Source organism: Solanum lycopersicum, chromosome 3 (genome assembly GCF_036512215.1).
Source record: "Solanum lycopersicum chromosome 3, SLM_r2.1".
NCBI lineage: Eukaryota > Viridiplantae > Streptophyta > Magnoliopsida > Solanales > Solanaceae > Solanum > Solanum lycopersicum.
The window spans coordinates 28,470,446-28,497,922 of record NC_090802.1 but is presented as its reverse complement, the minus strand read 5'-3'; the positions used below and the strand labels follow the sequence as shown (position 1 = coordinate 28,497,922).

At 36.3% G+C, this 27,477-nt stretch overlaps 1 protein-coding gene across 1 annotated transcript; it reads right to left on the bottom strand.

Annotated features, from left to right (window-relative positions):
- On the bottom strand, nt 1–27,477 carry LOC101260701 (cell division cycle protein 27 homolog B). Its single transcript, XM_004234751.5, has 16 exons — nt 27,143–27,477; nt 26,862–26,934; nt 26,654–26,763; nt 26,479–26,525; nt 19,350–19,447; nt 8,664–8,959; nt 6,142–6,297; nt 5,308–5,524; nt 4,133–4,347; nt 3,974–4,039; nt 2,986–3,105; nt 2,494–2,570; nt 1,620–1,739; nt 1,264–1,483; nt 895–1,176; nt 1–533 (listed from the first exon to the last, which is right to left on the bottom strand). Exons 1-16 carry the CDS (start codon nt 27,245–27,247, stop codon nt 483–485), a joined length of 2,253 nt encoding a protein of 750 aa, XP_004234799.1. The 5' UTR covers nt 27,248–27,477; the 3' UTR covers nt 1–482.

Sequence of the window (27,477 nt, the reverse complement as noted above, 5' to 3'; positions counted from 1 at the left end):
TAATGTTTCAAACAGGTGTTAGAAGTGGTTATTTGCCAATTTTGTCCAAAAATGACGTAGAATCAAATCGCTGCTCTCAAATAATTCGATGAAAGCAAAAGGCTCCAACTGCCCTACTACAACTACTCATATTATCATACATAGATGGTTAAACCAAGTAATAACACTACACACCTTTAAAACATCATTTCAAATATATATACAATGATAGCAAATCCTGGGGGTTCCAACACGCCAATCACAGATCAATGAAAAGTGTACGTTCAGCATAGACCTCTTTTGGTATACAATGTTCTCACACTCAGGTGTGAGACGAACAAACTGCAAAAGATTTACATCAAAAGAACATGTTTTCTCAGTGACTTGTTTGTACATGGAGCTTTCTCCAAAGGACAAGTAAACAACAACTTCAAGTAGTTGTATATTTTGAGCTGGATAATTTACAGCCTCATCTTCTCATTTTTCCAGTTCATTCAGATATGTTATAATTCATCTTCCATCTCATCTGGTACATGCAGCTTTTCAATGGCAGCCTGATAGAAAATGTGGAAACAGTGGGAAGGACAAACATCAGCTTATATAATTTGAATCAGTCTTCTGAAAATCTCTTCAGTAGACAAGCATTACTACAATTTAGAAACAAAGGGGTAAAGATCGAAAGAATAAGACCACGAAAAAAGAAGGCAAGATATCACAAAGTTTCCAGCAATAAAGGACAACATGGAAGGTGATTCCAGTAGATGTCTGAAACTATTTTTTTTCTGGTATCAAGTTAGAAATAGAACTATGATAGAATAAGAAAAAGGCCTAAAGAAGAAAAGAAACCATAATGCTCGACATGCTGAAAAAAATTACCAGTATATACACACATTATGTGCATCTGTGGGCAATTACCTTAATGGTTGCAACATCAGTTGCAGATGGTTTTAAATCTAATGCTACTCCAAAATGAAGCATGGCTTTGTCGTACATATTACGCCTCTTATATATCCTACCCATCAAAGCATAAACACTGCTCTCACGAGGAGCATGCTCTTTGAGTTCCTCTAAGACTTCTAAAGCGGCATCAAAACTTTCCGTGCTCACAAGGATGTTAGCCTTCTGATACATTGGAAGGGGGTTTTTCTTGTCTGCTACAATAGCCAGCTCCATCACTTCCAATGCCTCCTCATTTTTCTGTCCATCCATAAGATGAAGATTAGAGTCTAAATTAAGGACAAAATCATGTTTCAGCATAAAAATCAGAAAAGGAAACTACTACACCTTCAGAGCGTGTAATGCAGTGCCTAGATATGACATGATAACAGAAGACTGTGGATTTATACCCAAAGCCATTCGAAAGTGATGCTCTGAAAATTCAAACTTCTCCTGTCGGAGATAGATCATTCCAAGCCCATACCAGGCATTGTAATGCCTGGCATCCACACGAAGTGCACTCTGGTAGCTCTTAATAGCATTTTCAAAATCTTCTAAAGCAACGTATCTGGAAAAATAGACAGCAAGGCAAGCTTCTAAAGAAACTAACAATACACCTCTCTACAATCAACAAAAAAAGACATTCCACGCTCACGTTTGACCAATAAAGGGAATGATTGAGAAAGGGGAGGAATGGGACGTACTCATGACCACAAAGGGTGTGCCCGTAGGCAAATCTAGGATTTAGTTGTACAGCTCGTTGGAAATTTTTAAGAGCAGTTTCATGGTCTTTCTGTAAACTATAGCAATTCCCCATAGCACACCTGTTAGACCATAGATAAAGTATTAAAACTATGGTATAATGAAGAGAACAGATGATATTGGTTTTCCTGCTTAGCTCCAACTACTATTTGCAACAGCAAGAAACACTGTTTGGCGCTTTGAAAGATCAAAGCCTTACTTGGCACAAGAGCGCCACAAACAGAACTTATATCCAACTTTAAATGTGTGGACGCATGCAATTTAGCAGATGATAGTCTCATAGTAATATCAAACAATATGTTTCTACATGCACTCTGGAGATTAAATTCCAGGCTAGAATGAAAAGGTCTCCCTTCATATTCCACTTTATTGAGGCATTTTCTCTACTAATACAAGTAGCAAAGAATAGCAGTTTTTAACAATCCTTACATAAATCTTATTTTTTAAAGGAACAAGTCAAGCCATTGGGTAAAACTTCTCGAATATTTATCTACACATTGAGTGCAAACACAGAAGTCAGAATTTTCAGACAGAAGATGTAAGTCCAATTGTTAAATCAACATAATGCGTCTAGCAGGTTAAGAATAATCAGAAACATAAGGAGTCACATTGTTAACAACTTGATCAAGGGTCAAAAACAGCAAACATGGCGAAGGAATGATCAATGATACTCAGCCATTCATGAGTAAATAAATTAATACTTGATAAGATGTTACAAATAAGCCCAAATATCCACACATATCTGGACAAAAGAAATAAACAGCTCCAGAAATATCTATATCAGACAATATTATCTTCGGATTTTGCAGGAATTACCAAGATTGAGGAACTAATCTATCAGTTGATACCAGCTCCTGCGCCAGATAACTCAACTTCATGTCCTCCTTGAGATGCTAAAATTAAAATCAAATAGTTTGTCAGGAAAAGACAGAGAGGACATAAAGATTGGGACCCTTTTGGAACATAAGAACTATTAGGATAACCATATATAACCAGTTTCCTAACTACCAAAGGTTAAGAAAAATATGCTTTCAAGAAATAATTTTAATTAGTGAACAATAACCGGATGCAACAAAAATACCGGAACAAAAAAAAATATTGTTATTAAATAATAGTAATAATGATCATAGAATGTAAGCAAATAATAGTAATGTCGACGTAACAGGGATCAAATAAAGTTTCATCAAACCCGTCCGGCATCACCACCCCACCACCCTAAGAGATGGTAAAATTAAAGGCAATTAATATTTCCTCACAGCAAAGCATACATGTTCTGATTGAACCACTTAAAGAGCAAAGAAGACTCACAAACAACACTGTCGAGTACAAGTCCATTCCTTCTAAACTATAAGGTGAGGCCAGACGAGCAAGGCCAAATGCATGATCTGCTTCTTGGTAATCAACCATTTCGAAGTATGCCCTTCCAATCTGGCATTCAAATATGCACATCAGATGCCACATGTAGACAGATAAATCTGGCATTCTAATTTGGTCATGACATGCCACAATAGACAAATACCAAGAGAACCTTTTTATATTTGATAAGCAACAGATACCAAGAAAACTAAAGAGCAAGTTAGGCCAAGAGATACCAAGAGAACTCAAGAGCCGGTTAAGTCAAGGGATATGTAAAAAGAAAGAAGCCCATGCCCCACCACAAGTAGAAAGGGCTAAAGACCGTCAAACATAGTACAAAATGGTCCTAAAAATTATACTAGCAAAAGTAGATATTCTCCGGACCATGCAATGCAGTGCCTTGAATCATGATCAATACTCTAGACTGTCCAAATGAAAGTTCATTGTCCTATTCAGAGGACTTACTTCAGCACCTAACACGGCAGAATCAAGATCCTAGAAGACCACTCTTAGAAAATAGTGCTCTCTGACATTCAATGAATATAAAGAAGACATGCATATCTATTCCAGGCCACTTAATATTCTTGTAGTGCACTCGAACAAAGCTATCTAATCGATATTTCTAGTACGTATCCATAACTATGTAACTAGTCTAAACATGGAACTTATACATCATGAAGATCAAGTTAGAAATTAACCCCAAAAAAGAAATGAGCATGTCCCGCTAAGTTTTTAGGAACCTACATACTGGAAGCAATTTCAATTAGAGACGAGCAAATAAACAGTAAAGGACAAGAATGAATATCTCCTTTGATTCCCTAAACAAGCATAAAGAGAAAACTTAAAATTAACAGGACTTTGAACGGAGGAAATATAAAAATACATACATTGCCTCCAAAAGGATTGGAGAAAAAGTGATCAAGAAAGACAGAACCTTTACCTGAGAAAGAACCCATCCAGTGTGATAATGTTTGTGTGGTAGTTTGTTATAAACATCCAGTGCATCCTGTTCCACCGTAAAGCATCATATTTCAACCAAATCAATGTAGAGCATCAAATAAATGCTGAAATTTATCCATTCAGAATCAAAATGTAATACCTGACATCTATATAAACAAGAAAGTCTATAGCCTTCCCCAAGAATCCTGAAAAGGGACAATATATCTGAAGCACCTGAGAGGATAGATGTGCTGCTTACATTAACCCCAGAAGCAGAAGTTCCGGGCCCTTCTTGTTCAAGAGGTCTAGCATCACCAGAAGGGTGTGACAGAGTCATATTTAGCCGAGAATCATCAGAAATGTCATTGCGAGTCCCTGAGATGCAGACCTAACACAGTTACGAATAAAAACACATCTCAAAGGTAGATGTTTTTCTTAGGTAGCAACAGTGCACAAACACAAGAAATTCCATATGAACATAGCTGTTGGTGTTCAGCTTTCTTCATTTTTCCATTGGTTGATAGCAGTAATTTCAGATGAAAAAAACAATTTATCTGTACTCTTGAATTCTTTCAAATGATTAATGCATTAATCAATTGTGATCCCACACATCCAAATAGTAGTTAACCAGAACTCGGGAACTACAGAAGTAAAGTTTCAACTTTGACGAATAATAAAAGAGGTAAGAAAAAAGTCAAAAAAATAGAGGGAGAAAAACTCCTTCCTAAAGTTTGTGACGGAACCACTAAATAAGAAAAGTGTGCACAAGTCTATTCGAATTTAGGGGATCATGAAAGTGACTCCAATATAACAAGAACAAAATTTTGTTAGATTTCAGAAATAACACATATAACACAAAAGCAATCCATTTGGAGGACAGGCGGAGTTTCGTGCCTCCCTTATGTTTAGTAAAAATATCTTCAGATGATATGTCCTTATTAGATGATAGAAAGTTTCCAGAGAAAATCACACCCGACTTCTTTTTCTGTAGCAGACTAATATACAAATTTAGCTCCATGCAGGCCTGGATGTCAGCATATCACCACCCAACTGCTGTTCAAGTGTACTATGACTTCTGCATAGGGGGGGGGGGGGGGGGGAGGAAGAAAAAAGTTGCCTGACACTCCGTTTTGTTTCACGCATTAATGTTGACTGGGTACAGTCAAAAGTCAACACTTCTTTGTAATTATACTTCATTTCAAGCAATTGTGTGACCAAACCTTAGGATTCACATAAAATTTTTATGATTAGTCTATTCTAAAAAGGTGACAACGCTTAGGTTAAAAATACAATGAACAACAGAATTATCAAGAGAAAAGACAAAATATCAATCACCTTCACCATAATTTTCGGCAGCCCAAGATTGTGTCTTTCGACTTGTCATGGAACGTAAAGTCATTGAGCTCAGCTTCGAACTACCATAATATTTGGAAGAATGAATGGTTCCATTTCCAGAAGCTGCAGATACATTTGAATTTGTGTTTCCAGTAGATTCTCCCGAAAGCCTTGAATTTCGTCGAGGGCCAGAATCAGAAAATAACCTCCCAGATATCTGGAAAGATAAGAGATAGTGGACTCAGACCCAAAAAAGGGGTAATGGAGACAACGAAAATCCACCATATAAAGCACCAGAAATGTATAGGGAAGTTTAGAGATTGAAAGTTAAAACTGAACAAATGCACAAAATAAAGGAGATGAACAAAATCAATACCATAGTTCAACAAGCTAAAAGTTTGTAAAAACATTCTCGTTTTTTAACTAAAAGAGGTCAAATAAGACAAAATAAGAGCCTAGCCTCTAACAACTGGCTTCTACAGGTGAAAATTGGTAAGGACAGCAGGCTTGCACCAAAAGCTTCACACTAAAAGCTCACTTCCAAATTTCAACAAAAGAGAAAACTAACACTTAAATTGTTATGATATCATTTTGTGAAGCTTTTTTTATCACGAAAAACTTAGAATAAAAGCTGTTTCACTTTGTTTTAGAATCATATAAAGGCATCCTGATTGATAGACATACTTAAAATGGAATATGAGGAAGTACGACATTACTTCAGTGGGAAGTTTCTATAAAAAACCTAACAATCCTGCAGCGATTATACAGAGAAAGAAGAACTTAATATTATAATAAATTAGATGACTGAAACCTATGTATTATAGTACTGCATACCTTTCTTAACTTCCCTTCATCAACAAACTTTCTCCGAGGGGCCTGAATGGTTGAATTGACAGTTGATCGTGGAGAGTTATCAGCACCAGCCACAGATGCATTAGTACCATTTTGCTGAAAATTTCTACAAACTGGAGGTGGAACCACTCCTGACAACTGCAAAGAAATTGTATTTTACAAACTTTCGAAAAATCAAAAAGAAATTCTAGTGTTGCCAAAGTGCATATAAGAATGTCAGTTGATTCTTTAATATAGAAGATTGTCACCTTTACATATTGTTTAGCCAAGCTTTTGGAAGGGCCAAAAGTGCTTCTTCTTGTTTTTAAAAAAGTGTGTATGTTTAAAAAAGTGAGTTGTTTAACCAAGCTATGAGGAGAAAATAAGTGTTTCAGGGAGTAGCAGAAGTTTAAAAAGATAGCTTTTCTCCCAAAGTGCTGTATTGAAAAGCACTTTTGAGAAAATACACTTAGAAGAACTTGTTAAAAACATGGTCAAACACAAACTGCTTCTCACAAAGCAAAGTCACAAACTGGTTGTCACCAAAAGTACTTTTTAGAAAAGCACTTCTCAAAATAAACTCATTTTAGAAGCTAGGCCAAAAAGGCTATTAATTTCACTTCAATTAACAAGAACATAGCTCTGTGAAACTATACAGATATCATTAGAAAGTTACCAACTATGTTTTAAACCGGAGAAGACATTTTAGACTCCATCGGATTGACAATAAATTAGATATTTTCTGTCCTCTTCAAAACTTGCAATCTGCTTTAAATTAGAGTCAAATTCTCTGATTGCTACCCTCTTCCTCAATCTAAGAAACTATGATCTAACTAACAAATACATTGTCACCATTTATTTTAGAATGGTAAGGGTGTATTGCTTGGTACAAAGGACAATCTAGAGAAGCATGTCTCATTCAGGATAATCTGCAGAGAAGGGGATACCAGTTATGTAGCAAATGGTATATGTGTAATAACAACAGAGATAATCAATCATATATTCTTGCATTGTCCAATAGCAACACAAATATGGTAGATGTTTTACAATATTTGGACATGAACTGAGTAATGCCAAGATCAACCTCAGACTTATTGGGCCTTTGAAAACTAAATGGAATACAATTACAGCATGTTTTGGTGGTGCATATGGAAGGCAAGGAATAGAAGAGTTTTTGCTGGTCAAGCTAACAATACTCTAAAGATCAAATCTGACTGTAATATTTTGTTCTAGTAGGATTAGGATGGATTTGGTAAATGATGTAGAAACCTTATGACAGCGCATAGATAGCTTGCAATAGAAGATTACGGACTTCTCTTGGTTTTTGAACTTTTGGTGGTGTACTTGGGTACAACCTTTGTGCTACATCGGTAATACAACTGTGAAATTAGGTCTTATGCCTAACTCACACCCCCAAAAGCTAGCTCAGAGGGAGGAGGATTGTCCAAGCCTTATAAGGAGTCCCAATCATCTCATTAACCACTGATGTGGACTTTTGTCATTCTTTGACATCCCACCTCACGCCCAGTGCTTAGCATCTTGTGCCTGGACAATTTGGATTTTTGGGAACCCCAACATCGGGTGAGACGGCCCCTGCTCTGATACCATGTGAAATTAGCCTAACTCACACCCCAAAAATTAGCTCACAGGGAGGAGGATTGTCCAAGCCTTATAAGGAGTCTACTCATCTCATTAACCATTGATGTGGGACTTTTGTCATTCTTTAACACTAACCTTTTAAAAAGGAGCACTAACACACACACACACACACACACACACACACACACACACACACACATATATATATATATATATATATATAAATTGTCTATCTAATTCTACATCATTAGAGTTCAAGGGGAAAAAGTTATGTAATCTTTAAAGAATAATAAAAATTAAGCATCTTCACTGCAATGCATACAGTGATAGCAAGTAACAACCAATGACCCTTTTTAAGTTAGCACCAGAAGAAAAGAGTTCCTATTTCCCATATCGAAAAGACACAAAAGATAAAATGTCATTGAACAGACAAACTAACAACTATGGATGTAAGCCTGATAACCGCATTATATAAACAATGTAGAGAAAAATATAGATGGGGCGATTCGGGTGAGGTCCAATTGGAATAAATACTGGTTAACTAGAGACCAGATTTTTGATTGCAGATAGAATGCAACCGATGAGCAGCAGCATAATCTTAAAAAGTAAGAAAATCACCTGATTTGTTGAGTAAATAGCAGCTATCTCTAGGGTTAACAAAAGGAGAAGCTGTTATCCTGGTTGTGGCACGCTAAGTTATCTTCATGTATAAAAAGACGTACCAGAAAGAGGTCAAGTTAGAAGGTTCAGACATGACTATTATAAAGTCAATCCAAATTCTTTTATCAAAAAGTGAGAATTCTGATTAAGGTGTAACCATTTTAAAGTTCTACTATGATACTCCCCAAGTGAAGATAATTGGCTATGGTTTAAAATCAATTAAGGGCTTACAACAAAAAATGTTTTACAAGTCGGTATCAAATTACCTGTGATGCCATTGGTGAGGGAGTGTTGTAGAATGACATGTTAGTAGAAACCCCACCTAAATTCTGGATAGCAGCTGCTCCATTATAATTTCCAGAAATTTCTCGAAGATTATTGCTGTGTGTATGTTTTGATTGCCTAGGGCTGATGTCGTCTGAGACAATATTCTTAGAAGCTACATTCTGATCATCAGTGGATGCTTGTAAATTTTGAGATTGGTTCCCTTGGTCTATGTGTTGTTTTTGAATGCAAAGTAAAGATGCTTCGCCAAAAACTGCAGCTGCTTCTTCTGCAGCACCTGGTATGTCATCCAACAATAAGGATGCAAAATATAAAATCATAACTAAATAACAATGGGAATCAATATAACCTTCATGAAGTAGAAAATAACACGAAATATTATTTGGAAAAAAAGTAAATGTATGTTCAGTCATTGTTAAGTCAATGGAAATTTATGCTAAGTTTCAAGGACAAAACACCAGTCAAGTTCGTTTTCTATAAAGCTAAGTTCTTCAAAACCACCTAAGTTCACAATCCAGGCAAACAAGAGAAATATCCCAAAATTAGGCAGAAAATATTACAAAGTATAACAATTAGCTGAAAATACTACGTCTGTTTCCAGTTACTTTTAAAGATGAAGTAAATGTTTGTGTCTTTGAAAACAAAATCTCTCATGATTTCATTATGATTATATCAAATAGTAAAATCTTTCTAAAATAAAACAATGGTATCTACACAATCCCAATGTGATGACCTGACCGTTTTTAGTTTACAAATCCAAATCATGTTCCGAGACTTCTTGTAGCTCAGAATAGCTATTTTATTTAATTTCGGAAACTGGTAAATGTGTATATATTTCATCATGAGCAAAACAATTCATGGATTGTACTGAAACCATTTTTGGAAATTCTACTAATCTTATTCCTATGGTGAATCTAAAACATCAATAATAGACAGTATCATTTTAGTATAACTGATTACACCAAAAACATAAGATCAAAATACAATTCAATTTGATCTGTAATTGATTACACCAAAAACATAAGATCAAAAAGCAATTCAGTTTGATCCTCCGCATAAAATTCAGTATTTACAATGTTCTAAAAACACCTAGAGTTCCTCTCATTCCATACTACCCACCAAAATGCTTGTAGAAACAATTCTCCATCTACTTCTGTTCTTAGCATGCAGTCCGCAGACCTGCTTCCTCCCAGCTCTGAAGTACTACGGACATAGTCATAATATGCCTTTGAGATTTAAGAACAGTCTCCACAGTTATCTTGTGATCTAGCAATGAAGAAATAGATGATTAACTATCTCTGCACTATCACCACAAAAGAAACATCAAGAACAAGTTGTCTTGAGTCAGTACTGCTTCCTTAGCTAGCAACCATACAAAACAAGCCACTTTATGTGGTATTTCAGTTTAAAGGTGCAATTACAGGACCAAATGTTTGCTAGCTGAGTGGGGTGATTCAACCTATTATAAACAATTTCACCTTGAAAGATCTCATTACTTCCTTGCCACCATAAAACGTCTTGTCCTGCCTCAAATCACTGAACGATTCAATTGTTCTGAAGATACCAAACACCCTTTGGATTTCCTAATGATTTAGCTATTTCTGAAAGTTAAGCTCCATTCTTGAGGCGTTCAATGGGCTGCTATAGTCCTATGTTAATGTAGGGCTGGAAAGTGACGTGTGGGAAGAGTAATTCCATGTAGCCTATCTCATGACAATCATCCTTCTAGAAGTCGGTCTTTTTTCCCATTTTACACTTTAATCTTGGCGTTGGGCATGAGTTCATTCCATAATTTCAGGTGGATAGCCATAGGCTTCTCCTTTTCTGACACAAATCTCCATAAGGTGTAGTATTATCTTCCTCCTCTTTCCCCCACAAAAGTTGATTCTCATTATTGTACTTTCTTTTTTTTGTGAAACTGGTAAGGTTTGAATTCTTCAGCATTAAGGGTATAATGGCTACCTCCAAAAAGGAATAATTACAGATTTCCTATCAAATCTATAATCTAGTCTATATCAGCTATACAAAGTTGTTTACACCAAAAAAAAGTAGATACTATACAATTCCATTTAAACTTTGTGGATGGAATTGGATCTATCTTCAAAACATCTTCCATTTCTTTCTTTCCAGACTGACCACCATACACATGATGGTATTAGCTTCCACCTTCTCTTTTGACTCTTACTGCCTCCCCTCCTAATCCAACAGCTCAACAGATCTGATGTATGTTCTGGTCAATGCCAGTTCATGCTTGTGATGTTGAGAAACATGTTCCAAATTTGAGTAGTAAACTTACTACTATGTAGGAAGAAATGGTTATTTGTTTCTCCTGTCAAGTTGCACAAAAACCTAGAAACAGTTGTCTGCCTTTCTTTTGTAGAACTTCTACTGTTAAACATGCTCTCTTTATCACTAACTAAGTGAAACACTTTACTTTTGTATGAATGTCACACTTCCAAAAGTAGTTCCAGGCCCCCCGTCATCCCCATTGGTCCTCTATTGTAGGCATTGTGGACTAAGAAGACTCTATCCTTGCTATGTTTCCACGGGATCTTGTCTCGTCTGTTGCTGCTGTTGTAGTTATAATCATTGTTTGTTGTTGTTGTTGTAGTTATAATCATTCCGGCTATTTTTTCCGGTGCGCCACCCTCTTCACCTCCTAGTCATTAAGTAGTCTTCTTAAAGATATGTCCCATCCCTATATTGTCCAACAATCGCTCACTCTAGCATCAGGGTTCTCATAGATTAGAAACAAATCTGGAAAAAGTTCTCTGAGAGAGGTTTGGTCTATCGAACCATCTTTCCAAAAAAAAAATTTGTTTCCATTATCCATCTTCATATACATATTTTTTCCATTTGTGGCCATAGGTTCCTGATTGTCCTCCATACCCCGACCCCATATGGTTCGGAGGTGATTTTTGTACACCAGGGATTTAATTCTCCATATTTTGCTACAATAACCTCCTTCAAGAGAGCTGCATCTTCCTTAGTGTATCTCCATGGCCTTTTCATCAAAAGACTTCCATTTTGTAGCCTCAAATTTTGATCCCTAAACCCCCTCTATCTTTGCTAAGAAGAACATTCTTCCAGTTGACTAAGTTATAACCCTTTCCCTCCTTATGCTTTTCCATAGGAAGTTCCTTCTAAGTTTGTCTAGTTTTTTCACCACCTTTGCTGGGATTGGAAACAAGGACATCACATAGGTTGGCAAAGAGTCCAGAACGGAGTTTATGAGGATCACTCTACCCCCTAGGGATAAGTATTGTACCTTCCATCTAGCAAGTTCCTTCTCTATTTTCACCAGAATGACATTCCATATCTCCATTGTTTTGTGTTTGCTACCTAGGGGCATGCACAAGTAAATGGTAGGCAAATGCTCCAATTTGCCTCCCAATATATTTGCTAGTTGCTGAATCTAATGGACCTCATTTACCGAAAAAAGACTACTTTTTCCCTTCGACCCTGAAACTGCTTCAAACAAACCAAAATCACTCTAATGTAGCTAATCTGTTCACTTGTAGGTTCACAAAAAACGATAGCATTATCCGCATAGAGAAGATGACACACTTCTTTTTCTTCCCCCACTCTATCTCCGACCTGAAAGCCTCTAATCTATCCGTTTGGAGTTGCAATCCTCATCATACTATCAAAACCTTCCATTACCAAAATGAATAAGAAAGGGGAAAGAGGATCACCTTGTCTCAGCATTTTTTTTTATTCGAAAAACCCACGGGTTCCCCATTCACAAGAATAGAAAACTTCACTGTTTTTATACACACCTCAATGCACTTTATCCATTTGCTGCCAAATCCCATTTGTCTGAGAGTGTTCAGAAGGAAAGACAAATACACATGGTCATGGGCTTTCTGAATATCCAATTTGCACATTAGAGCAAGGGCTCCTCCCTTCATTCTTGAGTCAATGCATTCACTAGCAATGAGTGTTGCATCCATGATTTGCCTCCCATTTATAAAAGTCATTTGATGTTTGTTGATCAATTTTGCCACCACCTTTTTTAGCCTTTCGACCAACACTCTAGCAATGATCTTGTAGACCCCCCCCCCCCAGGCTGATTGGCGTAAAATCCTTCAACTCTGATGCTCTAGGTTTCTTTGGGATCAAAGCAATAAAGGTTGTATTAAAACTCTTCTAAAAAATCTGATTCGAATGAAAATTTTGAATTGTATTAGGGATGTCTTCCTTCAATATGGCCCAAAAAAGTCGAGAAAAATACCATCGAATATCCATTAGGACCTGGGGTTTTCTCCTTTGCAGATAAGTCCAAACATACCCTTATCTCTTCTTCCTCAAAAAGTCTCGACAGCCATACTTTTTTTTTCTTCAGTTATCATTGTAGCCTCCTGCAGTCTCAACTCAGTTTTCCCTCTTTGTAAAGGTTTTTATAGAAATTATGCACAGCCTCTTTGATCACAGCTTGGTCTTTAGTAACAGCTCCATCTACTTCCAATTGAATCTTTTATGAGAGGTTGCAATTCTGTGGAAAAATCGTGTGTTCTTGTCACCTTGTTTTAACCATAGGATTCTTAGTATTTGCTTCCAAGCTAATTCTTCCTTCCTTGCCACATCTTCAAATTCCATGCCCAGACGTGGCCTTTGCAACAGTTTATCATCTGTGAGGGGCCTCTGTTCCTGAATTGTTTCCCAATTAGAAATTTGATTGAGAATATCTTCCCTCCTTTGTCTCCAATTCCCCTTATTATTTTTGCTCCACTCCTTAAGCTTAACTTTCGACATTTTCAACTTTTCAGCCAAAATATAACCTGGTCTGCCAGTCACACCAAAAGACTCCCACCAATCTTTCACCTTCTCTTTAAAACCCCTCCACCTCTAACCACCATGCTTCAAGTTTAAAGTAAGACGCTCCACCCATCATCTCAACGGGACAACACAATAGGATTATGATCTGAAGCAATTTTGGGGAAACTGCTTTGAATTTTATCTGTGTAAAACTATCTCCCCACTCTGAACAATAGAAATCTGTCAATTTTATTTCTCCCTTTCTCCAGGTGAAAGAGCCTCCACATAATAGAGGATCAACCATCTCCATTTCTTCAATGAAGGATGAGAATTCTAACATAACACCAGTCAATCTGTCACAATTTGTTCTCTCTGACGGGTATCTCATTTCATTTCAACTGCCTTGGCCTTGCTTTGTATTTTCAAATTCTTGATTCTAAATCTTTCATATTGCTTTCTGGCTAATAATGTCTACACTTTACCAAGTGGTGCCCATTTCTTTCTTTATTTTCTTTCCAGAGAAAGTTCCTCCTGATTTTATTCAACCTATTCATAATTCCTGAGGGGATTGTAAACACATACATCATATAAGTCGTAAGGGCATCAAGGAAAAAATTTGTAAACAGTCGATCTACTCCAAGAGATAGATATTGAGTCTTCCATGCCATTTTCTTCACACTTCTCAATCACAATATTCCATATTTATGGACGTAGATTTAGTTCCCAAAGGCATTCCCAAGTACATGGTTGGTAAGGCACCAATGTCACAACTTAAGATTGCATTCAACATCTCCATATTTGGCACTACATTAATGGGATACAAGAAACTCCTCCAATTAATATGCAAGTCAGATGTTCCTTCAAATAGCTCAAAAAAACACCAAAAAAAAATTAAGTTGCTCTTCTTCAGCATCACAAAATATGAGTGTATCATCAGCATATTGATGATGGGTTATCTCTACGTTGTATCTACCCGCTCTAGCAACATCAGAACCTTTTAGCCATCCTTACAGATTTGGTTGTTTTAACCATCCTTTGTCTTGAGACCCTTTGTGCTCAAAAAAGACGCGCCGGTGGGCTATTCATAAGAAATGAGAAGCACAGTACTAATATGCATTATTCAATCCAGTGAATTTATTTTTGTCCAAAATACATCCTCTCCATTAGGTCCATAAGATATCCTCAATTAACATGCTCATATGCTTTCTCCATGTCTAGCTTACACAAAATACCTAATTCCTTTTGCTTCAACTTGAGTCTATTGCTTCATTTTGGCTACTACGACAGCATACATGATTTCCCTTCAATGAAGGTCGTCTGCTAAGAGTACCAATTTAGCCATCACACTTTCCAGCCTTTCTGTTAGCACTTTGGAGAAAAGTTTGTAAATGTTGCCTATCAAGTAGTTTGTAAATGATTTACCTTCCTTTCATGAAGGTCATTTGTAGAGTTAGAATAGGAATAGGTATATAAATCCTACTTAGAATAGGAATAGATATATACAATCCTACTCAGAGTAAAAATAGGAATAGTATATAGTATCCTACTTGGTAAACCGTAAATGATTGAATTGTAATGTCTATGAATAAGGTCTCTATGTAATAATACAAATACACAATTCAATAATATTATTCTCATATATTTCTCACACGGTATCCGAGTCAAACTCATCCCAATTGTTGTTCACCGACGTTGGGCCCCCATTCATAAGTGCTCAAGCTCTAGTTGAGGCTTCATGGGAGTGTTACAAAGTCTCACATCAGCAAAGGGATGATAAATTGGTTTCCTAATATGAACTTGGACAAACATCCCCTCATAGGCTAACTTTAGAGGTTGAGTTAGGCGCAAGTGTCATTTTTACATACTATCGGAGCTTCTATGATCTTGGTAGAAAAGAAAAAAAAAGCTTCTGCTTCCAGCGGGCACCAATGACCCATATATGTTACATGTCTGGTAATTGGTTATTTTCACAAAAGTAGGGCCAATGATATACGTATGAACCCCATATTCAAGGGAACAAAACTAAAGCACAGAGGTCATAAGCGTCAATGCCCAGCGACTTTCTAGAGTTTTATGTCAACCCCATATCTATGTGTGTTTGTGTACCATCGTGTCATCTTTCTGATGACTACTTTCTCATATTTGATCTGTGTAGCACCCTGCGATCATTTTGATGACAACTTTCTTATATCATGCCATCTCCCGAGTAACTGCTTTCTCATATCTGATTTTTGTAGCACTATGTCGTCATCTCGGTTGCTACTTTCTTTTGTGTAGCATCGTGTCATCTTTCTAGTGACTACTTATTTATATTTAATTTGTGTAGCCTCGTGTCATCTTTTTCGTGACTACTCTTCATATTTAATTTATATAGCACAGTGTCATCTTTTTGATGACTACTTTCTCATACCTAATTTGCATAACATCATGTATCATTCTGGTGACTACTTTCTCTTAACCGATTTGCTAGCATCGTGCATTTTTAGGGTGACTCAGATCTATTTGCATAGTTTCAACTTTTGTCAATGTTGTGCAAAATCTAAGAGATGAGTTCTCTAGCATTTTCTCTTTGCTTTAGATTCACTTTTGCCAAAAGGTTATACTCAAATATTTGGGGTGGATTACAATGGTACTTTTTTCACTGTGATCTGGATGAAGTAGTCTATATGGAGCGACCACTTGGATTTGCTGCTTATGGAGAGTTTAGTAGCCTTATATGTCGATTGCGCAAGTTACTCTATAGTCTGGAACGATCTTCCTAAGCTTGGCATGGGAAGTTGAGCATAGTAATTTAGGAGTTTGACATGACTAGCAATGGATTTCATGAGAGGTGTAAGCGTATTGAGATCGATTGTCATTTTGTCAAAGAAAAGCTACTCTCTAGATATATATTGTTACAAACTTTGTGAAATCGAATGATCAACTTGGAGATATCTTTATCGGGTCCCTGTCCGATCCCCATATTAGTTACATCTCTAACAAGCAAGATGCATATGATTTGTATGCACTAGCTTGAGGGGAGTATTCGAATATGAACAGAAAAATACAACCATACCTAAAAAACGAACACTTTTATCTTAAGTTACAAATGATTATTTACAGGCTACAGCCACACAAATTTTATCATTCATTTTGGACCACAAGTTCTAAAAATCTTTCTTTCTTTCTCAAAACTCTATGCCGAGTCAAATTACCTCCATAAAATGGAACTAAGGGAGCATATAGTATCATACTCGATAAAGGATTGTATTGTAGTGTCTATAACTAAGATCTCTTTGTAACATAGATACACAATTCAATAATATTCTCATATATTTCACATAAGTGGATCTACAAGTTAGCTCAGGATAATTATTAGGGACTTGGCTGGAAAATTTAGTTAGACTCTAAGATGGTTCAACTAGAACAGATTTTGCATAAATAGCATATTTAGAAACAATTAAAGAAACCAACCCCTCATTTAGGGTCTATTTGGAAAGCCACCTAGTAATTGGAACTGGTGTAATTACTAGGGTAGTTATTACCAGCATAGTAATTACACTAACACCTGTTTGGTTGTCATAGTGTAATTACATTGTGATTACACAATCCTATTTCGATGTCACAGTGTAATCACACATGTTTTGTTTGGATGCATAATTGCAATCATAAAATTATATTAAATTTTAAAAATAAAAATTAATTATTTCAAATTTATACTAGACAAATAAGAACTTTATAAATGACATTACATTATATATTTAAGATATATATTCTTTTTTGAAATTATATTAATTAATAAACATGTATTTTCTAACTAATATTATGAAAAAATAATTGATTTATATCTTTCAAATTAATATATTCAATTGAATTAATTATGAAGTTTCGACGGACATCTTGAAATGTGTGTCTGATGAAAAGATTAATCTATAAATAAAATCCCATAAATTACTAAATGTTTGACGATAAGATAATCTTTCAAGTTTAATTAAAAAATGATGTGCAATGTAAATTCAATATTTCTAAAACAAATGAAACTCAAAATATAGCACAAATTAAAAATTCAAAGCAAAAAAATAAAAACAATACTCTTATAGCAAATTCAACATAGCATAAAAAATATGGATTAATTTTTATAAAAAAAAACGTAAGTCTATAACCTTACTTAACAATAAATTATATTTTAATTTAAAAAATTAGAATACCAATAAAATTATGCTAATGATAAAATAAGCATGACATAAAGAAATAGATGATTGAAATTGCATAGAATCACGTAAAGCGAGGTTGAGAACAATAAGATAATGAAATATAATAATATAAAATAAAAAATAAACTTTTAGAATAATAATAATAATGATAAAATAACTTAAAATAATAAAAGTAAAAAGATTAAAATAAAAAATAAAAATAGAAATAAAAAAAAAATTAAAAAGTAAGCTGGTAACTAAACCATGTAATTACCAGCAATTCACAGCCTTTGCATGTGAATTGTAGAGTGTAATTACCCTGCCAATTACACCAATTACCGGCTGACCAAGTAATTACAAGTCCAACCAATTAAGTGTAATTATATCAATTACACCAAATCCAATTACCAGGGTATTCTTCCAAACAGGCCCTTAGTACAACCAATATGTGGTCCAAATCATAATTTAACTGTATGGTTGGGTCCATTCATTATTTGTGTCTCATAGAAAGTGGTTTCGTCCAATTATGAGTCCATTTGATATGTTACGGTTCAAAAAAAGTGAATATATGAGGGCAGATTTTTTAGATGCAACAATTATAAAATACCAAATTGATCTGTGTTATAAAAGAAAATCTAGTGCAAACAACTGTTTTTGGAGATCTTGAGAAGCATAGCCTGTGGGGAAAAGGTGAAAAATATTGAGGATCAAGGAGAAACATTGAGGTAATGTTTTCACACATTCTTTGATAATTATAACATATTTGGATCATGCATCTAACACCATGTCCTATGATTTTGGTGGTCTTTCTGCCTTGAGGCTATACCATGGGGAACTGCCTTACCCCCGACAAAGGAGGAGGATCATTGAGGGTCAATCAGAAACAATTTACCTATCCCAAAAAGGAAGAGGTACGACTACGTACATTTTACTTAACCTTCCCTAGATCCCACTAGTGGAATTACACTAGGTTTGTTGTTGTAAAAAGATTGTTAACTACAAACTCATTTCAGTGTTGATAGCTTTAAGGATAAATCAAACATTTTAACAGAACAAAATGTTTATCAACACCTTATTTTCAGTTTCTGCACTACTATCCAAACATGTATGTGCTTATTCATAAATTCAACTCCAACACTTGTAAAGTGCTTTTCAATGTAACTACAACTCATTTTACTGTAGCTCAGTGGTAGAGTGGTCGGCTGTTAACCGATTAGTAATAGCTCAAGGTTATCTCAAACATTTTAACAAAACAAAACGTTTTATCAACACCTTATTGTCAGTTTCAGCACTTCTATCCAAACAGATGTACTTGTCCATAAATTCAGCTCCAACACCAAGAAAGTGTTTTTAGCACTTGAGGCTTAAAACCTACTTAAATTCTGCACTCCAATCACAAATTGTATAAGAAATTCTAGCTTACGAAATTTAAAGAAAGTTCTACTGGTAGTCACAAAGTTAATAAAATTGATTATTGAAGTAGTTTGATTATTGAAGTAGTTTTTATAACTGAGAAGTCTACTCTCTAGTTTCAAAGATCGGGGGCTGATTGGTCCAACCGTCTACCTTTGTCTATTTAAATACCAGATATATGGTCTACAAGTCAGCTTCCAACATTGTGTTACTATTTTTTGGGGACAAAATTGATTATTAATGTTGTCGCAATAACAAATATCAAAACACAGCAATATATTGCAATAGACCTTAAATGTTTGCTCAAATTATTCTGGCACAAACCTAGTATACACAACTCCTCATATGCAGCCCATAGCAATGGATTCAATAACAATGCCTGGTTGAAATGATGGATGGAACTATTTCTTCTATCTGTATACCTGAAATAACTATCCAGTTCATTAGTACCTTGGAGGAGTGCAATCCAGGCTTTTTACAAGAGAAGATACATCACCATCGCAACTCTTCTTAAGCTCCATCAATTGTTGATTAACAAAAGGTTAAGGCAAAAAAGAAACAGAAAAATATGCTCAACCTTACGGAATAACTCAAGATATATCAATAATATAACATCCACAAAAAAATTGAGGGCAAGCTTCTTAAAGTTTTTTAAAGGAAAAAGTGAAAAAGGAATTATCATCTTAAAAAGAGGTGGTTATGAGGTCTGCCACGCTCTTAGATGATCTGGATGCATATCTGCTACACTAATGTATCCAACAAAATAAGTGGTTACAAGGCAGTAGAGATTATTCTCCTACAAAGATCAAGGGCATCAGAATGTCAATGTCCAGTTTGGTTTTTTTTAGCGAAACACGAATGCATTGTGGTGAAAAAACATGCTCCTCAACTACAATGACCAAGTCCCAAACACTGAAATTCAAACAAAAAAGAATGGCCAAATACATAGATAGGGGAGCCCCTTTAACATGACACCTTTTTTAAGATTGCTTTATAAAGTTACAGAATGATTACACACTTGAACTTGTTCCAAATGTATCATTTGAATACAAGTATATTTTCCCTTCTTCCTTTTTCCAAAAATTATCTGGAAAAAGCTCCCAATATTTCAACCCATCTCTTTCCCATTCCGGCAAGCATCTGAATGAAACAAATTACATAGTTCCATTTCCCTAAGAAGAAATCTAGAAGGCTGTGAACTTAATGTCGCTGCCGATTGCGTCAGCATCATCATTTCTGATGGCTTCTGACAAAGCTTCAGACTAGGAAGCACCAAAAGCAAAACCCACTTCATATTTTCGTGTAGAGAGAGCAATAAAACTATTAAAATTGTTGTATTTCAAACTTAGAAACAGATTCAAATGTAAATGAAGGAAGAAAGGTTGTGTCCAATTTCTGTGATGAGCTTGATCAGAAAGATGTTCCGCCGGCGAAACAAACTATTTTACAGAAAGGTCCAAGATAAAGTGTTGATTGATACTAATAGCTTAATTATAGGCGTAGAATAATTTGGAATTTAATGTAATTGATTGTAATTGCCTAGGAATCGATTATGTGATAGTCTTTCCTAGTTTAGTCATAGGATTCATTGTATAAGTACTCATTCTCATGTATATTCACTAAGATATACAAAGAAGCTTTTTCTTCTTCTTGAAATCTCCATGATGAGGTGAGCCATCTATCTCGCATCACTGGGGTTCTTTTTTTATCAAAGAGGTCGAATTGTCTCACTTTCGTTGGCTGTCCACAACACAGTCTCCACCTAATCAGTTCCTTTTGGAATTTATTTCGTTGAGGTCGCTAAAACATTTTGAGCCTACAGCTCTATCAGCTTTTAATTTTATTCGATCATCGAAATATGCTTCCGGTGCAACACTAGCTTTCTAGCTAGACCACTTAGTAATTTGGTTCACTTTACATGTCATTGCCAAGTGAATCTCATGCACTTGGTCTTAAAAATACAAGTGTTCATAGGACACACTTCAGTCAAGTAAAAGTGTCTAGATGGATACTAGAGAAGTTTAAAATGTCTATCTTCCAAAAAGTGCAAATTTTAAGGTGCTATCTAGGTATTTAGCCAAAAAGATATTCAAGAAAAAATAATGAAAGAATCATATTAATTCATACAACACTTTCTGCACTTCAATGAAATGTAAATTTTCACATAAGAATAGAAGAATCAATATCTTTTAAGTAAATAAAGTTTGGCATTGTTCAAATACTTGATGGTGCAGTTTCCATAAAATTATTGACTTAAAAGAAAAAGGAAATGATGTTGAGTCTATGCTACCATTCTTCTCCATCATACTACAGTTCAATACAAGAATAATTTGCACATAAGAATAGAAGGATCAAGTTTTGAAGTTAATAAAGTTTGGTGATAGTTCAAGCATCTGATGATGCAGAGTCTATGCTATTATTTACTTTACAGTAAAAGGAATAGATGACAGTTCTATTCCATGACAGTTCTATTCCATTACATTCTCATCCATCATATAAAATAGCAAACAGGATAGTGACATTTATCAGCACGAAGTATCTTTCTGTTATGACCTTAATAAGATCACAAATTCAATTTACAATTTGAATTGAAAATCACAGAAACCAAACCAGCTTTATTGATAATCGGAAGTCTCAATTACACGTAATGAACTATCAACTAAGAACTTCATAACCTCCATAGTAAAGCTGTAAATGCAAAATGAAGAAGAAGGCTGAGAACAAAGGAAGTACAGAGAAAGAAAAGATAGAAGAGAAACAGAGAAATAGAAAGGAAAGAAACGTGAGAAGCAGAGAGGAAGAAACGTGACTTTTCCCAACAGTTAGTTATCCTTCTCTCTCCTCTAACCACTATTATATAACCACCTTCAATATACGTGGCATCATCCTCACCATTGCTTCCCATTAAATCCTAGCCGTTCCTTTCTAACGTTAGTTACTTCTTCCAAAATTCAGTTACTACTGTAGCCTTGTTCCGATACTGAATCCCCACCTCTCCATAATTTTGCTACACTGATCTTCACTTCATAACATTCCCCACCGCATCAAAGAATCCTTGACCTCAAGGAATAGAGTCGAAACCGGGAAACTTAGCGCGCAAAAATTCATAATCCTCCCACGTAGCATCCTCAGGTGGAAGATTAGACCATTGCACTAGTACGCGCACCCCTGCCACATTATTACATTTGACCATTTGTCGCTGCAAAATAGCCACTGGTTTCACCAAGAACTGCCCTGCATCATTCGTATAAGGCAACTCCGACTGTACTACCACTCGATCGCCCACCTTCTTTTTTAACAACGATACATGAAAGACCGGGTGAATCTTAGACTGCATAGGTAGAGCTAATTTGTAAGCCACTAACCCCACCTTCTCAAGTATTAGATATGGACCATAGTACTTAGAACTGAGTTTTAAATTCCTTCTTAAAGCTAATGAAGTTTGCCTATAAGGTTGAAGTTTCAAGTAAACCCAATCGCCGACTGCAAATTCACACTGAGTTCTTCTCTTATCCGCAAAAAATTTCATCCGAGCTTGGGCAGTAGCGAGATTAACCTTTAATAACTGAAGAAACTGTTGTCGATGCATCACTACATCCTCTGCTGCCTGTACTGCTGTAACCAGAAGAGGCCCGATCGAAAGTTGAGGCGGAGTATATCCATACAATGCTTCAAATGGAGTGCATTGCAAACCCGTATGGAAGTTGGTGTTATACCACCATTCTGCAGCAGACAACCATTTCTTCCACTGAATAGGTCGATTAGCAGTCATACAATGAAGATAGTTCTCCAAACATCGATTGACTCGCTCAGTTTGGCCATCACACTGAGGATGATAGGCTGAACTATAATGCAACTGTGTACCTAATAGCCGAAACATTTCGTGCTAGAATTTACTCAAAAATACTTTGTCTCGATCAGATACAATACACTCTGGAGTTCCATGTAACCTGTGGATTCGCTTCCAAAACAATTTAGCCACTGTCACAGCAGTAAAGGGAGCCATAGCTATAAAATAAGCGTACTTGGTAAAACGATCAACCACCACCAAAATCACACTTTTTTGTTTTGAGACTTTGGTAACCCCTCTATAAAATCCATGCTAACATGACTCCAAGCTTGATTCGGAATCGGCAAAGGTTGAAGTAAACCCGGATATGCTGCATTGTCGTCTTTGTTACGATGTCATTCACCATAGTCCTCATTTTAGGCCAATAGAAATATTGAGTTAATCTCTTCAAAGTACCTAACTGACCCGAATGCCAACCCAAAGGAGTGTCATGAAAATTAGAAATGAGCTGCTGCCGTAAAGGCCCTTGAGAACCCACATAAACCTTGCCTTTACGCCTCAAAACACCATTAACATTATGCCACAAACTAGGCCCGTGTGTGTCTACTGATAACAGTGTCATTAACTCCTGAACAAATGAATCCTCACTATAGCTGTGCATAATTTCTTGGATCCACATGGGCGTGATCATACTCACAGCCATCAATAACCTACCTCCGAAATCTCGTCTGCCTGCAATCCTTCTTGTCGCCTAGATAGAGCATCAGCCACTCTATTCTCGGCGCCATTTTTGTAACGCACCTCATAATCAAGACCCAACAATTTTGTTAAACCTTTCTGTTGTATAGCCGAAGTCACTCGTTGTTCTAACAAGTATTTCAAACTGTGATGATCAATCTTAACAACAAAGTGTTTAAACTGTAAATAATGTCTCCACCTGTCCACCGCATTAAGTAGAGCCATATACTCTTTTTCATAAATCGATTTACCTCGATGTTTAGGAGCCAATACTTTACTAAAGAACGCAATTGGCTTCCCTTGTTGCATTAGCACAGCCCCAATACCCCCATGGCTCGCATCAGTTTCCACCACAAATTCTTGAGTATAATCAAGAAGAGCCAACACCGGTGTAGTCGTCATAGCTTTCTTAAGACTTACAAATGCATTTTCAGCCTCACTATTCCACTTGAAGGCTTCTTTCTTTAACAAATCAGTGAGTGGCCTGCTGATGGTTCCATAATTCTGTACATACTTTCGATAGTAGCCGGATAAACCGAGGAACCCCCTTAGAGCCCGTAAAGTCTTGGGTCTAAGCCAATCCACCATAGCTTGAATCTTATGAGGATCAGTAGTCACTCCTTCCTTAGTAATAACATGGCCTAAGTACTCCACTTTAGCTTGACCAAAAGAACATTTAGATCTCTTTGCAAACAACACATTCATTCTCAAAATATTAAACACCACTTGCAGATGCTGTAAATGTTCTGCAATGTTTCTGCTATAGATTAGTATATCATCGAAAAATACGAAAACAAACTTCCGGATAAACGATCGATAAGTCCAGTTCATTAAGGCTTGAAATGTTGCTGGGGCATTAGTGAGTCTGAAGGGCATTACTCGAAACTCATAATGGCCCATGTGAAGACGAAATGCAGTCTTGTGTACATCTTCCATCTTCATCCTAATTTGATGATACCCAGCTCTCAAATCCACCTTAGAAAATATCGACGCTCCATGCAGTTCATCTAACAAATCGTCAACAATTGGTATTGGATACTTGTCCTTAATGGTCAAATCATTTAACCCTCTATAATCGACACAGAACCTCCAGGTACAATCCTTCTTTTTTACTAACAATGCCGGTGATGAATAAGGTTATTGACTAACCTATATGATTCCACTGCTTAACATCTCTTTTACTTGCTTCTCCAACTCATTCTTTTGATGGAAATTATACCGATAGGGTCTCAAACTGATAGGTACAGCTCCTGGTTTGAGGGGTATCGCATGATCAAACAATCTCTTCGGTGGCAAAGACTTTGGTTCCGCAAAGATGTCCCCATATTTATCTAACACTTCCTGCAGTCCCTCTTCGATTACTTCATCCTCACTGTTTTTTATCATGTTCATCATAAAAAGATGAGCAACTATAGCTTGACCTTTCTTCAACATTTTTCGCACTGATCCAGTAGATAGCATATTCAAACTACCTTCTCCTGCTATTCGTGGCAACACCAACTTCAATTGTCATTTCCTTCATTCTCACTTTCTCTACAGCTTCCTTCAATGTCCTCGGTTTGAACATTTTCACCTCTAATCTGATCTCCTCTTTTGGTGCTCCAACGAAACTAAATAGGAAGTGAGCTTCATTCAAAGCCGGATTTCGTATAAGCATTTGAGCTTTTAGATCCTCAAATAGTCCTAAAAACTCTTCCACAGTTTCGATCTGTTGCAATTTATTAAATTCTTCCACCACATCACTCACTACAATTTCCCCAAACCTACTTATCAAATCCTCTTTAAACTCAATCCAATTCGGTATTCCTCCACTTAACACCATTGACTGATACCACACTTTCGCTGCATCGGTCAAATACAACGCAGCCATTTCTACCCTCTGTTCATTGCCCACTCTGTACTGTGTGAAAAATCTATCACAATTTCGGATCCACACCTTCGGTTCCTGACCTGCGAAACAAGGTAACTCCCACCTAGGTAACGTCACTGCATTCGGCTGAGCTCTGTTGCGATTATCCACATTCGGAATAGGTAGTAAACCTGCTCCCACATTCGAAACCACCTGAGCTCTCTCCAACACTCCCAATCTCTCCAAAATTAAGTCTAATGTTCCTTGAATTCCAGTTTGAGTATGACGTACTTCCTCTTGTGAATTCAGCAAATCAGCTAGCATTTCATCATGCCTTGTTAGCTTATCCTCTGTAATCTTCCAACGTGTACCCTCAGCCATCACACAGGTTGGAAGGCTCTGATACCAACTGTTATGACCTTAATAAGATCACAAATTCAATTTACAATTTGAATTGAAAATTACAGAAACCAAACAAGCTTTATTGATAGTCGGAAGTCTCAATTACACGTAATGAACTATCAACAAAGAACTTCATAGCCTCCATAGAAAAACTGTAAATGCAAAATGAAGAAGAAGGCTGAGAACAAAGGAAGTACAGAGAAAGAAAAGATAGAAGAGAAACAGAGAAATAGAAAGGAAAGAAACGTGAGAAGAAGAGAGGAAGAAACGTGACTTTTCCCAACAGTTAGTTATCCTTCTCTCTCCTCTAACCACTTTTATATAACCACCTTCAATATACGTGGCATCATCCTCACCATTGCTTCCCATTAAATCCTAGCCGTTCCTTTCTAACGTTAGTTACTTCTTCCAAAATTCAGTTACTACAGTTACTACTATAGCCTTGTTCCGTTATCGAATCCCCACCTCTCCATAATTTTGCTACACTGATCTTCACTTCATACCACTTTCATGTGCACTAACAATTTGATGATTATAACTAGAAAACAACCAAAATTCATTGTCATAGTAAAGCATTAGCTTCATTATTCAGATAGATCAAACCAATTTCAGAATGAAGAAGGAAGGCTAGAAGTTAATATTTCTCTTAAATAAATAATATGTAAAATATGAACCTGTAAATAAGACCAAGAAGGTAATGCCCAGCTGCACCATTTGGAACCTACACAAGAACCAATTAGCTTATATAAATTAAAGAAGCATGTCAATGGCTAACATGAAGTGGAGATGAGAATAATATAAAATCTGCAAAGTGGATAGATATTTGGAAGGATGGTTTTACGAGTCTACCTCTGCAGTTGGCTCATTAGGAGGGCAAAGTGCTGTCTCAGCTTCAGTGAGAAGACCCATGTGAAAGCATGATAGTGCAAACAAGTAGCGGGATTGAGCCATACTTGTCCCTTCATATAAAAATTTAAAAAAGGGATGATTATGAGCATAATCGGAAGATAATAGGGAGGGAAAAAAGAGATATTGCAACACAAAAATGCAGTCATACCCTTGAGAAGATGATATGCAGCATAAGCCTGTTGGTTGTGCAGGTAGCAGCCAGCTAAAAGCTGCGTATTTGTCTGCGCATTATAGAATTGAACAACTTAAGAGATTTCAACACAAGTGCGTTAAACCCTTACATTCTTGAGTCAAATTCCACTAAGGGCAACAAGAAACAAAAAAGTGAAGTCCAAGAACACAACCTAAAATCTCTATAAACCATAAATTGAGTAATACATATGTTTACAAAGACTGATGAAGTGAAAACAAAAAAAAAGGGTGGAGAACCTCAGAGGGGAACTCGGCACAGAGTCGTTCACACATGAAAATGGCGTTGTGGTACATAAAATGGCCGAGGCTATTTTGCACAGACTCAGTTAGTAGGGTTTCCATTGATGTTTGAACTCGAATTCAAAGAGAGCCCGGGTTAGAGAGAGAGAGGGAGGGAGAGGGAGATGGGGAGGGAAAAGGGGAGAGGGAGAGGGGGAGGGGGAGAGAGATTCAATTTTTCAATTTGACAGAAAAGGGTGCGACATTTTCTCCACCCACCCCTTCCTCTTTTACCCTCTCTTCACCAAATTTTTATTAATAAAATAACTGAAAATAAAATGGCAATAGAGCTC

Coding starts and splice junctions, on each gene's coding strand:
- LOC101260701 (XM_004234751.5), bottom strand. CDS start 27,247: ATGGAAACCCTACTAACTGAGTCTGTGCAAAATAGCCTCGGCCATTTT. Junction 5,525..6,141: donor ATGAAGGGAAGTTAAGAAAG/GTATGCAGTACT, acceptor TTATCTTTCCAG/ATATCTGGGAGGTTATTTTC. Junction 3,106..3,973: donor CTGGATGGGTTCTTTCTCAG/GTAAAGGTTCTG, acceptor TTTGAATGCCAG/ATTGGAAGGGCATACTTCGA.